This window comes from Bos indicus, chromosome 22 (assembly GCF_029378745.1).
Source record: "Bos indicus isolate NIAB-ARS_2022 breed Sahiwal x Tharparkar chromosome 22, NIAB-ARS_B.indTharparkar_mat_pri_1.0, whole genome shotgun sequence".
NCBI classification, from domain to species: Eukaryota; Metazoa; Chordata; class Mammalia; order Artiodactyla; family Bovidae; genus Bos; species Bos indicus.
Window position 1 is genome coordinate 2,858,338 of NC_091781.1, and position 16,676 is coordinate 2,875,013.

The following is a 16,676-nucleotide window of genomic DNA, read 5'->3' on the forward strand; positions in this document are numbered from 1 at the left end:
TATTTCCATTACTCTGGGAGGTGGGTCATAGAGGATCCTGCTGTGATTTATGTCAGACAGTGTTTTGCCTGTGTTTTCCTCTAGGAGTTTTATAGTTTCTGGTCTTTTTTTTTTTTTTTTTTTTTTTTAGTTTCTGGTCTTACATTTAGATCTTTAATCCATTTTGAGTTTGTTTTTGTGTATGGTGTTAGAAGGTGTTCTAGTTTCATTCTTTTACAAGTGGTTGACCAGTTTTCCCAGCACCACTTGTTAAAGAGATTGTCTTTTCTCCATTGTATATTCTTGCCTCCTTTGTCAAAGATAAGGTGTCCATAGGTGCATGGATTTATCTCTGGGCTTTCTATTTTGTTCCATTGATCTATTTTTCTGTCTTTGTGCCAATACTGTACTATTTTGATGACTGTAGCTTTGTAGTATAGTCTGAAATCAGGAAGGTTGATTCCTCCAGTTCCATTCTTTTTTCTCAAGATTATTTTGGCTATTCAAGGTTTTTTGTATTTCCATACAAATTGTGAAATTATTTGTTCTAGTTCTCTGAAAAATACCATTGGTAGCTTGATAGGGATTGCATTGAATCTATAGATTGCTTTGAGTAGTATACTCATTTTCACTGTATTGATTCTTCCAATCCATGAACATGGTATATTTCTCCATCTATTAGTGTCCTCTTTGATTTCTTTCACCAGTGTTTTATAGTTTTCTATATATAGGTCTTTTGTTTCTTTAGGTAGATTTATCCCTAAGTATTTTATTCTTTTCATTGCAATGGTGAATGGAATTGTTTCCTTAATTTCTCTTTCTTTCCTCTCATTGTTAGTGTATAGGAATGCAAGGGATTTCCGTGTGTTAATTTTATATCCTGCAACTTTACTATATTCATTGATTAGCTCTAGTAATTTTCTGGTGGAGTCTAGGGTTTTCTATGTAGAGGATCATGTCATCTGAAAACAGTGAGAGTTTTACTTCTTCTTTTCCAATCTGGATTCCTTTAGTTTCTTTTTCTTTTCTAATTGCTGTGGCCCAAACTTCCAAAACTATGTTGAATAGTAGTGGTGAGAATGGGCACCCTTGTCTTGTTCCTGACTTTGGGAGAAGTGCCTTCAAATTTTCACCATTGAGAATAATGTTTGCTGTGGGTTTATCATATATGGCTTTTATTATGTTGAGGTATGTTCCTTCTATGCCTGCTTTCTGGAGGGTTTTTATCATAAATAGATGTTGAATTTTGTCAAAGACTTTCTCTGCATCTATTGAGATAATCATATGGTTTTTATCTTTCAATTCATTAATGTGGTGCATCACACTGATTGATTTGCAAATGTTGAAGAATCCTTGCATCCCTGGGATAAAGCCCACTTGGTCATGATGTGTGATCTTTTTAATAAGTTGTTGGATTCTGTTTGCTGGAATTTTGTTAAGGATTTTTGCATCTATGTTCATCAGTGATATTGGCCTGTAGTTTTCTTTTTTTGTGGCATCTTTGTCAGGTTTTGGTATTAGGGTGATGGTGGCCTCATAGAATGAGTTTGGAAGTTTACCTTCCTCTTCCCCTGATTCTTGATTCTGTTTCTCTAGGGAACTATGTTCTAAATTTTCTAAAAGAATTAATAATATAAGTAGTATTCTTAGAAGTATGGAGAAAGTTTTATGTTTGTACAGATGTATTGAACTGTAAGTTTCAAAGATTAATATCATGTGAGTGACCAGATGAGAAACAGGTTTTAAATTTAAACATAGGTAGTATAAACCAGAAACAAGGTTGTATAATAAGTCATGGATAACAAGTTTTAGTGTTTATCATTGAACCAATTGCATAGGTTTTTTTATTTTTTTATTGAATGGTAAGCAGTGCTTTGTGAAAAGGAGTCCTACTTAAAGACTGGCTTGATATGATAGTCCTTCTTTTCTTTTTTGTCCTTTTTCTGAAGATGAATAATTGCATTTTATAAAGGACTTTCACTTCCTAATCTCAGTTACCCTTCACAGTAACCCTATCAAATAAGTATGAAGTGTATCATAATTATGTCCATTTAAAAGATAAAGAATTTATGGCTTAAAGAAGTTACGTGACTTTCTTAGGATCTTCTGGTTAGAGAAGATGTGCCTGAACAAATGTTTTCTGACTCTAAATCATCAGTACAGTATACTGGGAAAAGCATGGATTTTGCAGTTTGACAGAATTCATTTCTGTCATTTTCAACCATTTTCCTATGTTGTCAAATTTCTCAATTTCTCAGGGCCTCAGTTTCTTCATAAAATGAGAGTAACAATAACTTAGTAGGTTTTTGGAGGGAGGATTATATGAAATAGGCTATGTAAAGTGCTGGGTAGCTTGTTAGTACGGAGAAGGCAATGGCACCCCACTCCAGTACTCTTGCCTGGAAAATCCCATGGATGGAGGAGCCTGGTAGGCTGCAGTCCATGGGGTCACTGAGGGTCAGACATGACTGAGCGACTTCACTTTCACTTTTCACTTTCATGCATTGGAGAAGGAAATGGCAACCCACTCCAGTGTTCTTGCCTGGAGAATCCCAGGGACAAGGCATCCTGGTGGGCTGCTGTCTATGGGGTCGCACAGAGTCAGACACGACTGAAGTGACTCAGCAGCAGCAGCAGCAGCAGCTTGTTAGTACTTCTCACCTAGTGAGAGCTCAAATCAATATTATTCCCCTTTGGATTTTCACTGCCCTTCTTACTGTGTAAAACAACCCTAAAAAAAGATACTTCAAGGTAAGAAATGTATATTCATAATTTACTGTTACCAGTATTCATGAATGATCATTTAAATATCCATGCTTGTTCTTAAAAAGTAAATCTGTCAAATTCTTTTTCCAGGAAAGCTGTTTTAAAATCCTCTTTTGAAAATGTTTGTTCAGATGATGCCTTATCAAAGGAAAACATGGGTATGTGAAGGCCTGTCTTGCTTTTAGTTCTTTTACCTATATTTAATTCCACCAAACGTGATTGTAGTCCTTTGAAGAAAACAAAATGTACATGTATATGTATATGAGAAACATTAGTGGCGTTCTGGTATTAATTTACATACTAGGGCTTTTCCATTGTCTTTAAATTTCTATCCTCTCAAATTAAATTTTATCTGGCTTTGTCATATGTTTGATTTTTTCTTTTTTTAAATAAAGCACCAGCAGTTATAGGAGGAAATACCAACATCAGTACATTTCAGTCTAGAATTCTCTGTTCCACATTTAGTCAGGGCTGCCAAAGGAGGGAAGAAAAGCAGAGCCTGGTGCTCCCAGCTCAACTTGTCGTGGGTGCTAGAGCACTGTAAGGAAAAGGTGGCCTGTAGGGGGAAAAGCTTTTCCTTCAGAAGCACTTTACTCTTTCTACATTTTCCTTGGTCTTGAAAAGAGGCACGTGCTTGTTTGCAAGGTGGAACTTCGGCAGCCACACAAAGAGGTTTCATAGCCGATTAAACCCAGAGAAGCTTTTGGTCCTCACTTCCTCTCCTGTAGCCACTCCCACATCCTATGGGGCTAAATGCGCCATTTGTACAGTCTCATGGAACGGAAGGAAGGACAGAGTGGTTATTTTATATCTTCCTTTTCTCTCCTAAACCACTACAGAATTCTGTTGCTCTCCTCTTAAACTTACTGCTCCTGCTTTCCTGCTAATTAAGGTACCTCCTTTTTTGCGGAGGGAGTGCAGCTCTGTTCCTTTGCCTCACATGATCAGCTCACATATTCCTGTAGAAACAAAAGTCATTTTATCCCTAGAGTGAGTTCCCAGTAGGTGACCCTGACACCACAGCTGGATCATCCTCCCCTCCAACTGGCACAGGATCCTAGGGCACCAGGGATCCAGGGACCAGAAGTGACTGCCCGGTCAGTAGTTTCCCTGCTGCCTGGCTCTGAAAGCCTCAGTAGCTCACTGGTCTGTGTCTCACTCCTCCAGTGCCATTTGAACTGAAGAGCAGAGCCATCTCATCTATGTTCTCTGTCCACTTCCTGAAAGAGTGGTGCTTTTTCAGTAGTTTGCATCCTCTTCAAATTCTTTATTCACTGCTCATATTTCTGTGGCTTCCTTGATCCAGGTCTCTGATGTCTCTCATTTCTTCTTAGCTTAAGGTAGGATCAGTCCTAGATCAAACAACAGAGAAAAATGATAGCATCTGACTCTTGAGTCTCAGCTCCATTTTGAGGCCCTCCTTTACACTCTGGGTGCTCACGTCTCCCCTTTGTCTTCTGCCCCAGCTGTGATGTGCCCTCTTGGCTTCATGCTCTGCAGTTGCTTCTCTCTCCCTTAGTTCGAGATCTCAGGGAGAGTCAAGTACATGCAACTACCCTACCTTTTCAGACATCGGTTTCTTCATCTGAAATAAAGAAAATGCAAGAGAAACTGTCTTATCCAAGAGAGAGAGGACTGTTTCTGGAAAACAACAGAAAAAGTTGAGGAATCATTAAATAAATGATTAAACTGTGTGTTCATGGGTGTGTAAAGATTTAATCTAATGCTGGGGTGGGAGATAAATTATGAGTTTGGGGTTAACATATATACACTACTGTATCTGAAATAGATAAACAAGGGCCTACTGTATAGCACAGGGAACTGTACTCAATATTTTGTAATATTTTCTAATAACTTATAATGGAAAAGAATCTGATAAAGTATATATATGTGTATGTGTGTATAACTGAATCACTGCTGTACACCCGAAACTAACACAACATTGTAAATTTACTACAATTTTGAAAATGGTTATAAAAAAGGATTTGATCTAAGAAATAACTATTTGTGAAGTATGTCTGTATTTTTGGGGAAATTGCTACCAGAAATATCTTGTATTATGTTTGATTGTCCCTGTAACCCATTTTCTTTCAGTGTTTAGGGACCAAAAACATCCATCTATGATGGTGAAATAATAATAGAATAATAATGATGATAATGATAAACTACACCTGTAACAGTTACTGTGTCTTCACTTTTCTAAACATTTCATATATATTAGTTTAATCCTCACAAGATCTGTATGAGATGAATAAGGTATATTTTATTATAATTCCTATGGTATCAGTGGAGAAACAGAAGCACTTAATAGGTTATATGCCTTTTCTAAGGTCACATAGCTTCTTAAAATTAATCAAAGTTTGCAGCTATTTCCTTGGTTGCTTTAGCAGAAGCTTAAAGCTAAATTTATGGTTTTTCAGTGTGGCTCAGTGGTAAAGAATCCGCCTGCCAATGCAGGAGACACGAGTTGGATCCCTGGGTCAGGAAGATTCCCTGGAGTAGGAAATGGCAACTTACTCCTGTATTCTTGCCTGGAATTTCCCATGGACAGAGGAGGATGACAGGCTGCAGTCCATGGGGTCACAAAGAGTCAGACATGACTGACCACACATGCAGTCACAGTCACATACAGCACTGCTAGTTTGTCAAAGCGTCTTTTTAAAATGTAATTATTGCCCTTCATATCCCCCTTAATGAAGAGATTTTTTACTTCTCTTATTTTTAGTCTTTGAGCTTTGTCACTTGTTTTATTGTATCAGTGTTGTCTGTTGGTAAATACCTCATTTCTCTTTGTGGAGTAGGCAGTCTATAAAAGTTTTAATAAAAGATTAACATATCATCAGTATCAGTTGAGTCACTCAGTTGTGTTTGACTCTTTGCAACCCCATGGACTGCAGCAGGCCAGGCTTCCTTGTCCATCACCAACTCCTGGAGCTTGATTAAACTCATGTCAGTTGAGTCGGTGATGCCATCCAACCATCTCATCCTCTGTCGTCCCCTTCTCCTCCTATATTGACATATAACCCTGGATTAGTTAACAGTCTACTAACATTCATGAGTAAATTAGCAAGGGATGTGTTCATCATCCACCTGGGACAGGTGAGCATGGCAGAGAATGGCTGATACAGAAAAGGTCTGGATGGTGTCTGGATGAGCCAGGCAGGAGGTGAAGGCCTTAGGCCTGGGTGGGGGCAGAAGGCTGACAGGGGAGAAGGGTGCTGTCTTGCTATTGAAGGCAGACTTGGCCTGCCTGGTCTGGGTTGGAAGTTATCTTTATCCTCTGGGCCCTCCTGCCCGCCATGTCTGTTTGTTCTAGGTAGGCACCTTCTTCTTCATTCACTTGAGCCTGTAGTTCCCTCATCTCTACATTTACATCCTAAGCTGATAGAAGAGGCTTTGTGGTTCAGTTCGGTTCAGTTCAGTCACTTAGTCGTGTCCGACTCTCCGCGACCAAACAAATCAAAACCAAGTGCCTTTTCCTCCTCTTCACCTTCCTCCTCTAGAAGAATGGCTTCAATGTTTCAACATTGAAATGGCCCTGAAAATTTAAGATGCTGTTTTTCAGTGCCAAGTTTGAAGTAACTGAACCAGTGGCCTCTTTATATAAAAGAGGAAATAGCTTCTTTAAACGTTTAATAAAGAAGTAGAGAATAAAGAAAACTTCCTAAATATATTATACATTGAAGGATTTTTCTAAAATAGTGACTGATTTATTGAGATAAACAGTAAGTTATTTCTTACCAGGAATGAAAAACCAGCACTAATTTATTTTATAAAAATTCATTTTAAAAAGCCAGATTCATACTTCAGTGGGAGAGATACCTTTTTTCTTTTTTCTTTATTTTTTTTTCTCCCACTTTCTCTGAGAGATAGAGCAACTATAATGGTACCACTTTACTCTCGACAACAAATTGAAGCAAGTCAGGAAAACTACCAGATAATCAGGATTGATAGAAGATGATTGGTCATGCAGTCAGCACAGACCTGCATTCTGTCTGTATCTTTGGAGATCATTGACCAATTTTGATAACCTTGTTTGCAGATTACAGTAACTGCAATTTCTGAGAATTATTTTTGGACTCTCTGTGTTTGCAGTATTAGGAATACCTTTTAGAAAAGCAAGCCTCGTGTTCTGAAAGCAGAATTTGACATCAGTCAAGTTGGTGTTATGAACCCTACTTGATTTACGAAGCCATCCATTACTTTGTCTACCCTTTGATCGAAAGGCAGTATACATGTTTTTCCAGATCACTTGAAAACAGAGAGCCTGCAATGGCACTCGGCAGTGACATTCATTATCATAAATTGACTGTATTTTAGTCTAGCCTTAGAAATACAAGGGCTTCCCTGGCCGCTCAGCTGGTAAAGAACCCAGCTGCAATGCAGGAGACCTGGGTTTGATCTCTGGGTTGGGAAGATCCTCTGGAGGAGGGCACAGCAACCCACTTCAGTATTCTTGCCTGGAGAATTTCATGGACAGAGGAGCCTGGCAGGCTGCAGTCCATGGGGTCCCAAAGAGCTGGACACAGCTAAGCGACTTTCACACACAACTTAGAAATATAAAGATGTTTGTGTGCCATTTTTCCTTCACAGCAGAGCTCAAAATTCGTCTTCTCAACAGTGCATTAAATGTCACTATCAATTTCCATAGACTCAGACTGTAAAATAGGAAAACACAACATCCATGAGTGGGACTGGGGAACTGATGTGAAGATAGTCACACTCTTGTTGTTAAGTGACAAGTTACTAAGTAAGTAATCTGTCACAGAAACAGGTGACTCTCAACAAAACTGCTTCCATGAAAATGGACTTACCTGTAGAAAATTCTAATTCAGAAGCCATGGTGTTGCATTCGTATTTTTTGATCATCTGCAGGTGATTCTTATGCCCCAGATTTGGAATACTGTTGTTCTAGGATGTGATAGCTTATACTCTGTGTTCTTACGTGTTCGCAGTTACCACAGAACACAGATCTATATGCTTACAATGCACATGTAAGTCGTGGTTTTTTGTTTGTGTTGTTTCTGAACATAGGAACTGATTCTGAGGTGTAGAATGGCTTATCAGAAAACTACTTTCAAAGTGTTTTGGGAGTTTTCCACAGAGGAGACCTGAGACTGGCTGGGTGGAGGTGGTGACAAGGATGGCTCGCTGGTCTGTGGCTCTTCTCTCAGATCCTTGACCCTTAGAAGGCACAAAATAAACATTTGTCAGTTGAATAAAAGAAAATGATAATGAAAATGGCTTTTTTTGAACTGGAACATTTTACATTAATAATCTCTATTTATTAACTGTATAACACGCCTAATTTATAAGAATACCTGTGCAAACTCACACATACACAAATGGATGTGTATATCATATTACACAAATTAAAATTAATGTTATTGCTGGGAACACCTTGCTTCCATATTCACTGATGATATTTTAGCCCTGAAGGATGTGTCCTGCTTGGGTTTCCATGAACTTTCAGCTGCTCTACGTCTGTGATGTGGTTTTTGGTGACCTGCCAATGTATAGTGGATGATGGGGTGTATGTCAGATTTGTATAACCAGAGTGGAAGATGATGGGGTGTGTGTCTTTCTCTCTGAGTCATGCTGCCCTTGGAAGACTTTTCAGGGCCCCATCTGTCTGCTGTGCAGGAGCAGGTCACTAGCCTCCTCCCTTGATCTTTACTTCAGAAAGATTCGATATCAATTGAAAATGTTTGTTTTATTTAAATAGGGAACTCCGTTGATATTGTTAATCAGCAATCGGGTCTATAGAGTTATAATAGGTATTTATATCTTTGTTGGGAATATTATATCAGCAAGTTCAACAAATTACCAGATATTTTGCTTACTTACATATTTCTGTCACAGTAGCAGAAAAATCACACAGCCTTTATAAGTATGTGAATTAAAAAAAAAAAAAAAACTAGATTAGGCAGTTAAGATGCATTGATATTTTGATTAAGAATAAACTAGGGCTTCCCGGGCAGCTGAAATGGTAAAGAATCTGCCTGCAATGCAGGAAAACTGGATTTGATCTCCTGGAGAAGGGAATGGCTACCCACTCCAGTATTCATGCCTGGAGAATTCCATGGACAGAGGAGCCTCGCGAGCTACAGTCCCTGGGGTCACAAAGAGTTGGACACGACTGAGCAACTAACACTTTCACTTTACATATTCAGCCTGGATTTAGTCTTGACACTTAATTACTGGCTTCCCCTTTTAAACAGTAGTTTTAATAGTTTATTGCAGGGCTTAACAAATTGTGGCTCACGATTATCAGTTGTTGCTTGTTCTCGTAAATAAAGTTTTATTGGGACACAGCCACTCCCATTTGGTTGAAGGTGGCTCTGTGGCAAAGAATCTGCCTACCAATATAGGAGACGCAAGAGACACAGGTTCAATCCCTGGGTTGGGAAGTTTCCCTGAAGAGGAAATGGCAGTCCACTCCAGTAGCTTTCCCTGGAAAATCCCATAGATAGAAGAGCATGGTGGGCTACAGTATGTGGGGTTGCAAAGAGTTAGAAATGACTGAGCATGCACTCACGTATGGTTTGCTTTCTAACAGCAGAGTTGAGTAGTTGTGATGCAGACCATCTGGCCCACAAAGCCTGAAATATTTACTCTCTTGTCCTTCCTAGAAAAAAAGTTGCTGATCCCTGGTCTTTAAGTAACAACTTAATTTGATGCCCTTGGCTTCTTATTTTAAAAATACACATGTATACCCATGGCTGATTCATGTGAATGTATGGCAAAAACCACTACAATATTGTAAAGTAATTAGCCTCCAATTAAAATAAATTAATTAATTTTTTAAAAAATAAATAAAAATAAAATAATTTAGTGTCTGGGATACTTATAGTCTACATATAGCAAGAATGTCACTTGCATTTGTCAAGGAATAATTATAAAAGATTCACCTGGAAATCCACAGTAATTTTGTATCAAGCAGAGGCTATAACTGAAAGTTACACAAAATACTTTTTACCTTGTTCAGTTCAGTCACTCAGTCGTGAGGGACTCTTTGAGACCCCATGAACTGCAGCATGCCAGGCTTCCCAGTCCATCACCACCAACTCCTGGAGCTTGCTCAAACTCGTGTCCATCAAGTTGGTGATGCCATCCAACCATCTCATCCTCTGTCGTCCCCTTCTCCTCCTGCCTCATAACATTTAGAAAATGTCCTCTTTGAGGGTGGTTAAGATTATGAATTAGATAGAATTAATTAAGGTGTAGGTTTCTTTGTGTTTTTTTGTTGTTGTTGTTTTTTACTATATTAACAACGTTTCTTCAGTTGTCTCTGAGACAGAATTTTTACTGAAAGAGCTGGAGCAAATGCTAGAGCAAGCCCTGGAGCACACAACCACCCAAAGGGAGTTTGAAGAGGAGTGCGGGGAGGAAGTGAATACAGGAGAAAAGGTAGGATCCATAATGACCATCAGGCCTAAAGAGCAACCTCAGATCCTTAAATGGCAGAAGTTGCTCCCGGATATTCATTTTCATTATGTGGGAAATTCCTTTCACTTCTGAAATGTGAGCCCTTGGTTATCATGAGGTGAACAAGAAACTAGTAGCCTGTGGAAAAATCAGAATGCATCTGTCAGTCTTTGAAAAAAATATACTTGAGCCAAGGAGCTGTTTTATTTTGGATCTTTGGGGCTGGAATGAAGAGAGATAGTGAGACTCACTGACACCAGGGAGGTACTGATCTTCGCATTCAGGAGAAGCACCAGAACAAGAGGCCCCCCCGGAAACCTGCCCTGCCTGGTCGTGCACAGGGCTGACCTCCATGGGGCATTTTTCACCAGATTCTATTTCACTACTCTTAACCGGGTAGTTTTTTCTTTTTCCTTTTGGCCAGCCATGTTGGGCTGAGAAAGGCCATGTGTGCTTACTGTATTCAATACTTATCAAGGACAGCAGAAATTTTAAGTTGGTTGACACATTGCTCAGCACAACAGCAAGCCCAGGTCATTAACACAGAGCAGCAAGGTAGCAGGTGTGAAAGACGTCAGCCGTGAGGCAGACGCTTACACAGGTGGCCCAGCTGTTCCCTGTGTGGTTAGGAGGGAAATGGCAGTGAGGAGCTCTGGGTCCTTCCAGTTTCATTCCTTTTCTCATTTCTTGTTTGGCTGTCCACTGTGCCTGGAGTCAGGAAACAGGGGATGGGAGACGGGCTCGGGATACTGTCCTTGTGTCCCCTTCCTGGTCCAGGCAGTGAGGACTCAGGACTGGCTAAGGTTGCCTGTCACTTGCCTCAGAGGATTGTTAAATGAGGCAAACCAGAAAAAGTGCTTTGCAGAGTAACTGACTCCTAAGACTGGCCATTATTACAGACGAGAATTGGCAGTGGCAGCCTCTGGAGGGAATAGGAGCTAAGAATTCCTCACCTGGTCTCTGTTACCACATCCTCACTTTGCAAAACTACCCATCCCCAAGTCTTCTGTGCTGAGGTGCAGAAAAGGTGGCTTTGTAAATGGACAAGATTGTTCATCCACTTTGGCTGATTTCATTCATAACTTCAGCAAGAACAAAGATGATTCTTAAAGACTTCCTAGATTAAGTTACAAATCATGAAAATGCACAAAATTCGCTGTTGAGATCAAACTGTAAAGGAAAATAAAATTTAAATAAGTAAAATTATTGGTAAAAACACTGAGTTGAAAAACATAATTGTTTTCTTGGTCAGCGATCTCAACTTGTTCTTGAATTGCCATGAATTGTGAATACTATTTCTCTGATTAGACTCCCTTTAAAAAAAAAAAAAAATCTTGTTCTCTCTGTAGATCTTACCCCTCGTAGAACAAGAGCTATAGATTGGTGACATTTATTGTATACATGTAGTTAATATATAAATTATTCTTTTCTGGCAAATGTGTATTTTGTTTGAGCACCATATGGTTTTGTGCAGTGTTTTTTTTTCCGTCTTAGCAGTTTGTCTATTCAAAAATACAGGCAGGTTGATTTTTATAGAAATGTCCTGGAGCTTTTACAGCCACAAAATTGGCTTCTATTTTGCCATTATAACTAGTAACTTGATAGAACAGAAAATTACTTCTGATTTTTATGTCTTAAGGTAAAATACATAGTTTTAATACATCACCAGGCAGGAGCTTGCTCTTTGTTTTAGATTCCTGTAATGTTTTATGCTTTCAAAAGGCATTTAGGAATTATAAAAATTAACTGTTTTAACTTGCTGGCAGGCAGGTGAGTGCTGCCTGCTGACTGGCTCTAAGCCTCTCTCCACACAGAGCTTTAGAAGCCTGGAATTCATGCCAGGTTGGGGTACTTACTGCCTTGTTCACTTTTAAATGAGGAGAATAGCAATGAGACCAGCTGTCAGAGCTGGAGCAATTTCCAGCTTATAGGTAAAGAAATGATCACCTAAGGGATTTCTTTTCTCCTTTCTTTTCTTCCTTCCTTCCTTTTTTTTTTTTTGTGTTAGTAGGAAAAATTAATATGGCTTCCAAAGGTAATACTGTTTAACACTGAAGATGTGTTTTGTTTTTAGAAAGTGGTTAAGTGTTTTGTTAAAAAAAGTGGTCTTTTATAAGCTAACACACCAGAAGAGGATATACCTGATAATTTTGAAGTTCTGAGCATGTTTATTCTCTGGGCAGATATTGTTTGAGCTGTTTTCAAAGTTGTGAATGTGATGTTTTCATCATGCATTTCATGTGTGAGGTTTCAAGTTGATTACTCTCAAGCACTTATACTAATGAATTGAGAATAGCACCATGAACAAAAGCATACACACATGGATAATCAAAATCCATTTTTGTTTGTCATTCAAGTACTCAGAGATTGTTTTCCTCAGTAGACTCACCTTTCTAATTATGTTCTTAGCTAACATTAACACTGGTTGACATGCCCTAACTTTGAAAAAAATGGAAGGGAATTAATTTCAGACTGTTATAAAATCCACCTAAATAATTCACAAACTAGATAATCCATATACAAATAAGACAGAGTTTACTGAATACCTCTCTGTATTAAAAGGTACACTTTTGATACATGAAAGTAGAAAGTACTTGTATAAACTGCATGAGTTTTGTTTTGTTTTGTTTTTTTCCACATTGTGTGGGAAGTTGCCTTTGCCTTTAACGAACCTTGAAGTTGTAAATCTCGTGTGTGCATTTGTGTGTTTGCCTTGTTTTTACCTGTGTCCTTTCCAACTAAACCAGCGCACACACTTACTATTCGTAAGGAATGCAGGTGCTTATGAGAAGACGGTCATCGGAAGTGTGACTAAAACAGTTTTCACTTGTATTCTCCGTAATGGTCAATTTAAAAATAAAAAACATAGAAAACTTGCAGAATTTTAATTTTAATGATCACATTTTTCCAATTCAAAAAGTTAAAGCTAAAAATGTATGATGTCGAGGAGCAGAGATAGGACTAAATATTCAGTTACTTTTACACTGACATTTACTGTATATTATATTTTATGTGGGGATCATTATTTGACCACCAGCATAACAGAACACCTTGTTAAGGAGTTACTGACACTTTTATATTTTGTTCAGATAATTAAGCCTGGTCTTCAAGTAAATTTGATGACTTCTGTGGTTATTTTTACAGTTACCTAAATGTGGCCCTGAAGTTCCTGCAGGCAGCTCTCTTGAAAACCACTGTGAAGAGGACTGTCTTATAATTGATGGGCGAAGGTTAAAGGCTGGAGAGTGTATTGAAAATATAACTAAGAAGTTTAAAGAAATAGATGCTTTGATGTCTGAATTATAAGGCATTATAATGCCCTGTCTTATATAGGGCATTATAAGATATTTTCAAAAGTTAATTATAAAAACATTTACATCTTTACATTTGCCCAAAGTTAAAACTTAAAAATGTTTTATGAAACATTTTACCAAAGTTGTTATTTATAATAACTTTCTACTTTGTATTTTGAGAATATCCATTGTTTTGAGAGAGAATCAGGTGGTATTTAAATTAATGTTGTAATTTTAGAATCTGAGAACCCTGATATTTGTAGATTTTTTTCTTGTTTGCCTTAATTTTAAAATAGTTTATGAAACTTACTTCACAAATACATGCTTTATAATGATTTAATTTAGATCCTTTGTTCAAGTGTGGCTAACTTAAAATGACTGCTAATGCTATTATAATTCTTACAAATAATTCAGATCCAATATTCTTAGAGAATGTATATTTGTAGTAGAAATAAGCTACTGCAAAATAAAAGGAAATAATAAAAAATAATTGTGTAATAGAATTGGAGCTTTTCTAAAAAAACAAAAATGTTAATTGCCTTATTATTTTGGAAACAGTCGTTTCAACCACAGTTCCCAAACTGACAATTTAGTAGAGTCTGTGAAGGGTCTTTGGAAGATCAGAATCCTGGACCCTTCCCTGCTGAGTCAGAATCTCTGGAGGCAAGGATGGGAAATGCAATTTAAAATATAGAGATAAGTTAAACATCTTCATTGTGGAAAAATCTAAACAATATAGAAAAGTAAAAGGTACATCCTGCAATACCACTCCCCTAACATCCCCCTGGGAGCCCCGTTCCTTAGGGGTCCCTGTGAACGCTCTGGTGGGTGTCCTCGATCAGGTCCTTTGCTCATCAGATGGTGTGTGTGCACAACCACCTCCAACTCTACACTCTAGCTTTGGCTCCTTCTCTAAATCACTCCTTCTCCCTGGGGGCCGGGGTGGGAGAAAGGGCATTTTACGCACTTGAAAACATGGAAACAAAGACCAAAGCTTGAGGAGAGAGGAAGAGGGAGCATCCAGGACTTGCTGGTGGTTGAAGTGGCTGGAGTGGCATGTGATGGGGGAAGGTGAGCATCAGAGCTGAGCCAGGCTTCTCTCCGTCAGTAGAGTGGAGGTTGCCGTGAAAGGAAAGTTGATAATCTGCAGAGAGTGAGGAAGCAGTCTGAAGATGTGGAAACTATGCAGTTTATGATGGTGACTGGCATTGTCTCAGAGCTTCTCTCTTCTGGCCACCCTGCCATGCCTCTCCAGGGCCTCATGGACCAGCATGTTCCTTCCAGCAGAACCAGCGGGGACACACTTGCTCCTATGGGCCTGGGACCAGGGCTTCTGTGTGATTATCTGCCTCTAGGGCAGGCCGCACCCTACATGTAGAGCTAGAGCTTCTTGCTGTGCCCAAACGAAAGCTTTGTAAGGAAATTGTGTCTGCCTCCCAGGGGAAGTTACACTCTTAAGTACCCTAGTTACACTATACCAAGTTTAATATATGAGGTGTAAAGCAATATGTCAAGGCCTTCCGCTCAAGCATTTGGGTTGGAATAAGAGCCTGCCTTTGTCCAGTTTGAAGAGGCTAACTGCTCCTTTTGGAATGAGTTGGGCCACACCATCCTAGTCTACAGCCTCTGTGAACTTACGGAGAGTCTGCCTCCACTGGAAGCTGAGTCCCCGGTTAGATCTGCAGACCCTGGAGAGCTGAGCACCAAAGCCAGCCTGTTGCCCATGTTCCAGGAAGACCTGGTCCATTTGCCCCAAGAAGCTGAATTTGTGATTTCCATTGGTAAGAGGGTTGCTGCTGTTTCATTCCTAAGCTAAGTCCTACTCTTTGAGACTCCATGGACTGTACCCTGCCAGGCTTCTCTGTCCATGGAATTTTCCAGGCAAGAATACTGGAGTGGTTTGCCATTTCCTTCTCCAGGGGATCTTCTCAACATAGGAATTGAACCCAAGGCACCTGCTTGGCAGGCAGATTCCTTACTGTCTGAACCACCTGGGAAGCCCAGTAAGAGGCTTAGCTCTATCTTTATTGGAGACAAACTGTACTTTTAATGGATTCATCTCTTTTGCCTCCAGTGCATGTATGTATTTGCAGAAATCTGTAGTGTCTATAGCCTTGGCCTTACTGGCTCTGCAGTGGCAGGTGATGGCCCACGGACAGTTAATCCATCCACTGTAGACCTAGGTGCTGTCATAAACTTTCTAAATCAGTCTAGTTTTTGTAGAAAGAATTGGCAGTTCACTCTTTCTAGAGGAAACTTGCATTCAGGTACCTGAGGTGACCCTATGTAAGTGTTCCAGTTAGACCATTCTGCCATCTACTACCTCTATCAAATAGCTGGTAATCCATGTCTCCACTGTACACTGGGGCTGACAGGTGGTAGACTTCTGTTCCAGATACTCCCAGGCCAGTAGAATTTGCACCTGCAGCCCTTCCAAGGAACAGAGGTAACATTTTGAAAATTCTCAAAATAATGAAGTCCTGCTCTGTCATTTCTCTCTGTTGGGTCCCAACAGGAGACACAATACAATTTAAGAATTCTCATATTTCTTTAGGGCTGAACCAATTCTTAATGCCTTTCCATAGAGTTCTAGAAGAGTTGGTCAGTACAGATAAACTTTACTTAAGGTCCAAGTGGGACATTTGCCCAAGTGGGCAAATCTGAATATTAGGATTTTTCCACCTCGTGATTTGTTGCATGGTAAAAACACTCGAAGTGGTGAGCAACATAAAGAGAACAATTTTTTTAATGGCTGAGTAATACTCCATTGTGTATATGTACCATAGCTTTCTTATCCATTCATCTGCTGATGGGCATCTAGGTTGCTTCCATGTCCTGGCTATTATAAACAGTGCTGCGATGAACATTGGGGTACACGTGTCTCTTTCCCCTCTGGTTTCCTCAGTGTGTATGCCCAGCAGTGGGATTGCTGGATCATACTAATAGAATTATGTAAAGTTTTAAAATAAAATAAAATTTAAAAAAAAAAAGAGAACAATTTTGAAAAAATGAGTTGTTTGCTTTAAAATTCATATAGCAAGTTACTATAAGCAAGAGACATGCTCAAAACAAAAACCAAACAAAACAGTAAAAGAAAACCAAATACTGTATACTGATGCATACATGTGGAATCTGAAAAAATTGATATACATAACCTTATTTACAAAGCAAAAATAGAGACACAGACATAGAGAACAAACATATGGAAAA

The 16,676-nt window shown here is 39.0% G+C and overlaps 1 protein-coding gene across 4 annotated transcripts in view; it reads left to right on the plus strand.

Annotated features, from left to right (window-relative positions):
- The window catches only part of ZCWPW2 (zinc finger CW-type and PWWP domain containing 2), a 146,402-nt gene extending 130,035 nt beyond the window's left edge, over positions 1-16,367 (plus strand). The window contains exons 7-9 of one of the 4 annotated variants that reach the window (XM_019984074.2): positions 2,836-2,903; positions 10,031-10,155; positions 13,318-16,367. In XM_019984074.2, coding sequence (XP_019839633.2) covers positions 2,836-2,903; positions 10,031-10,155; positions 13,318-13,479 — 355 coding nt within the window. In that variant the 3' untranslated portion in view covers positions 13,480-16,367. The other 3 variants (XR_011563197.1, XM_070777300.1, XM_070777299.1) reach the window with 3 other exon arrangements.
- Positions 16,368-16,676: the final 309 nt, after the last annotated feature.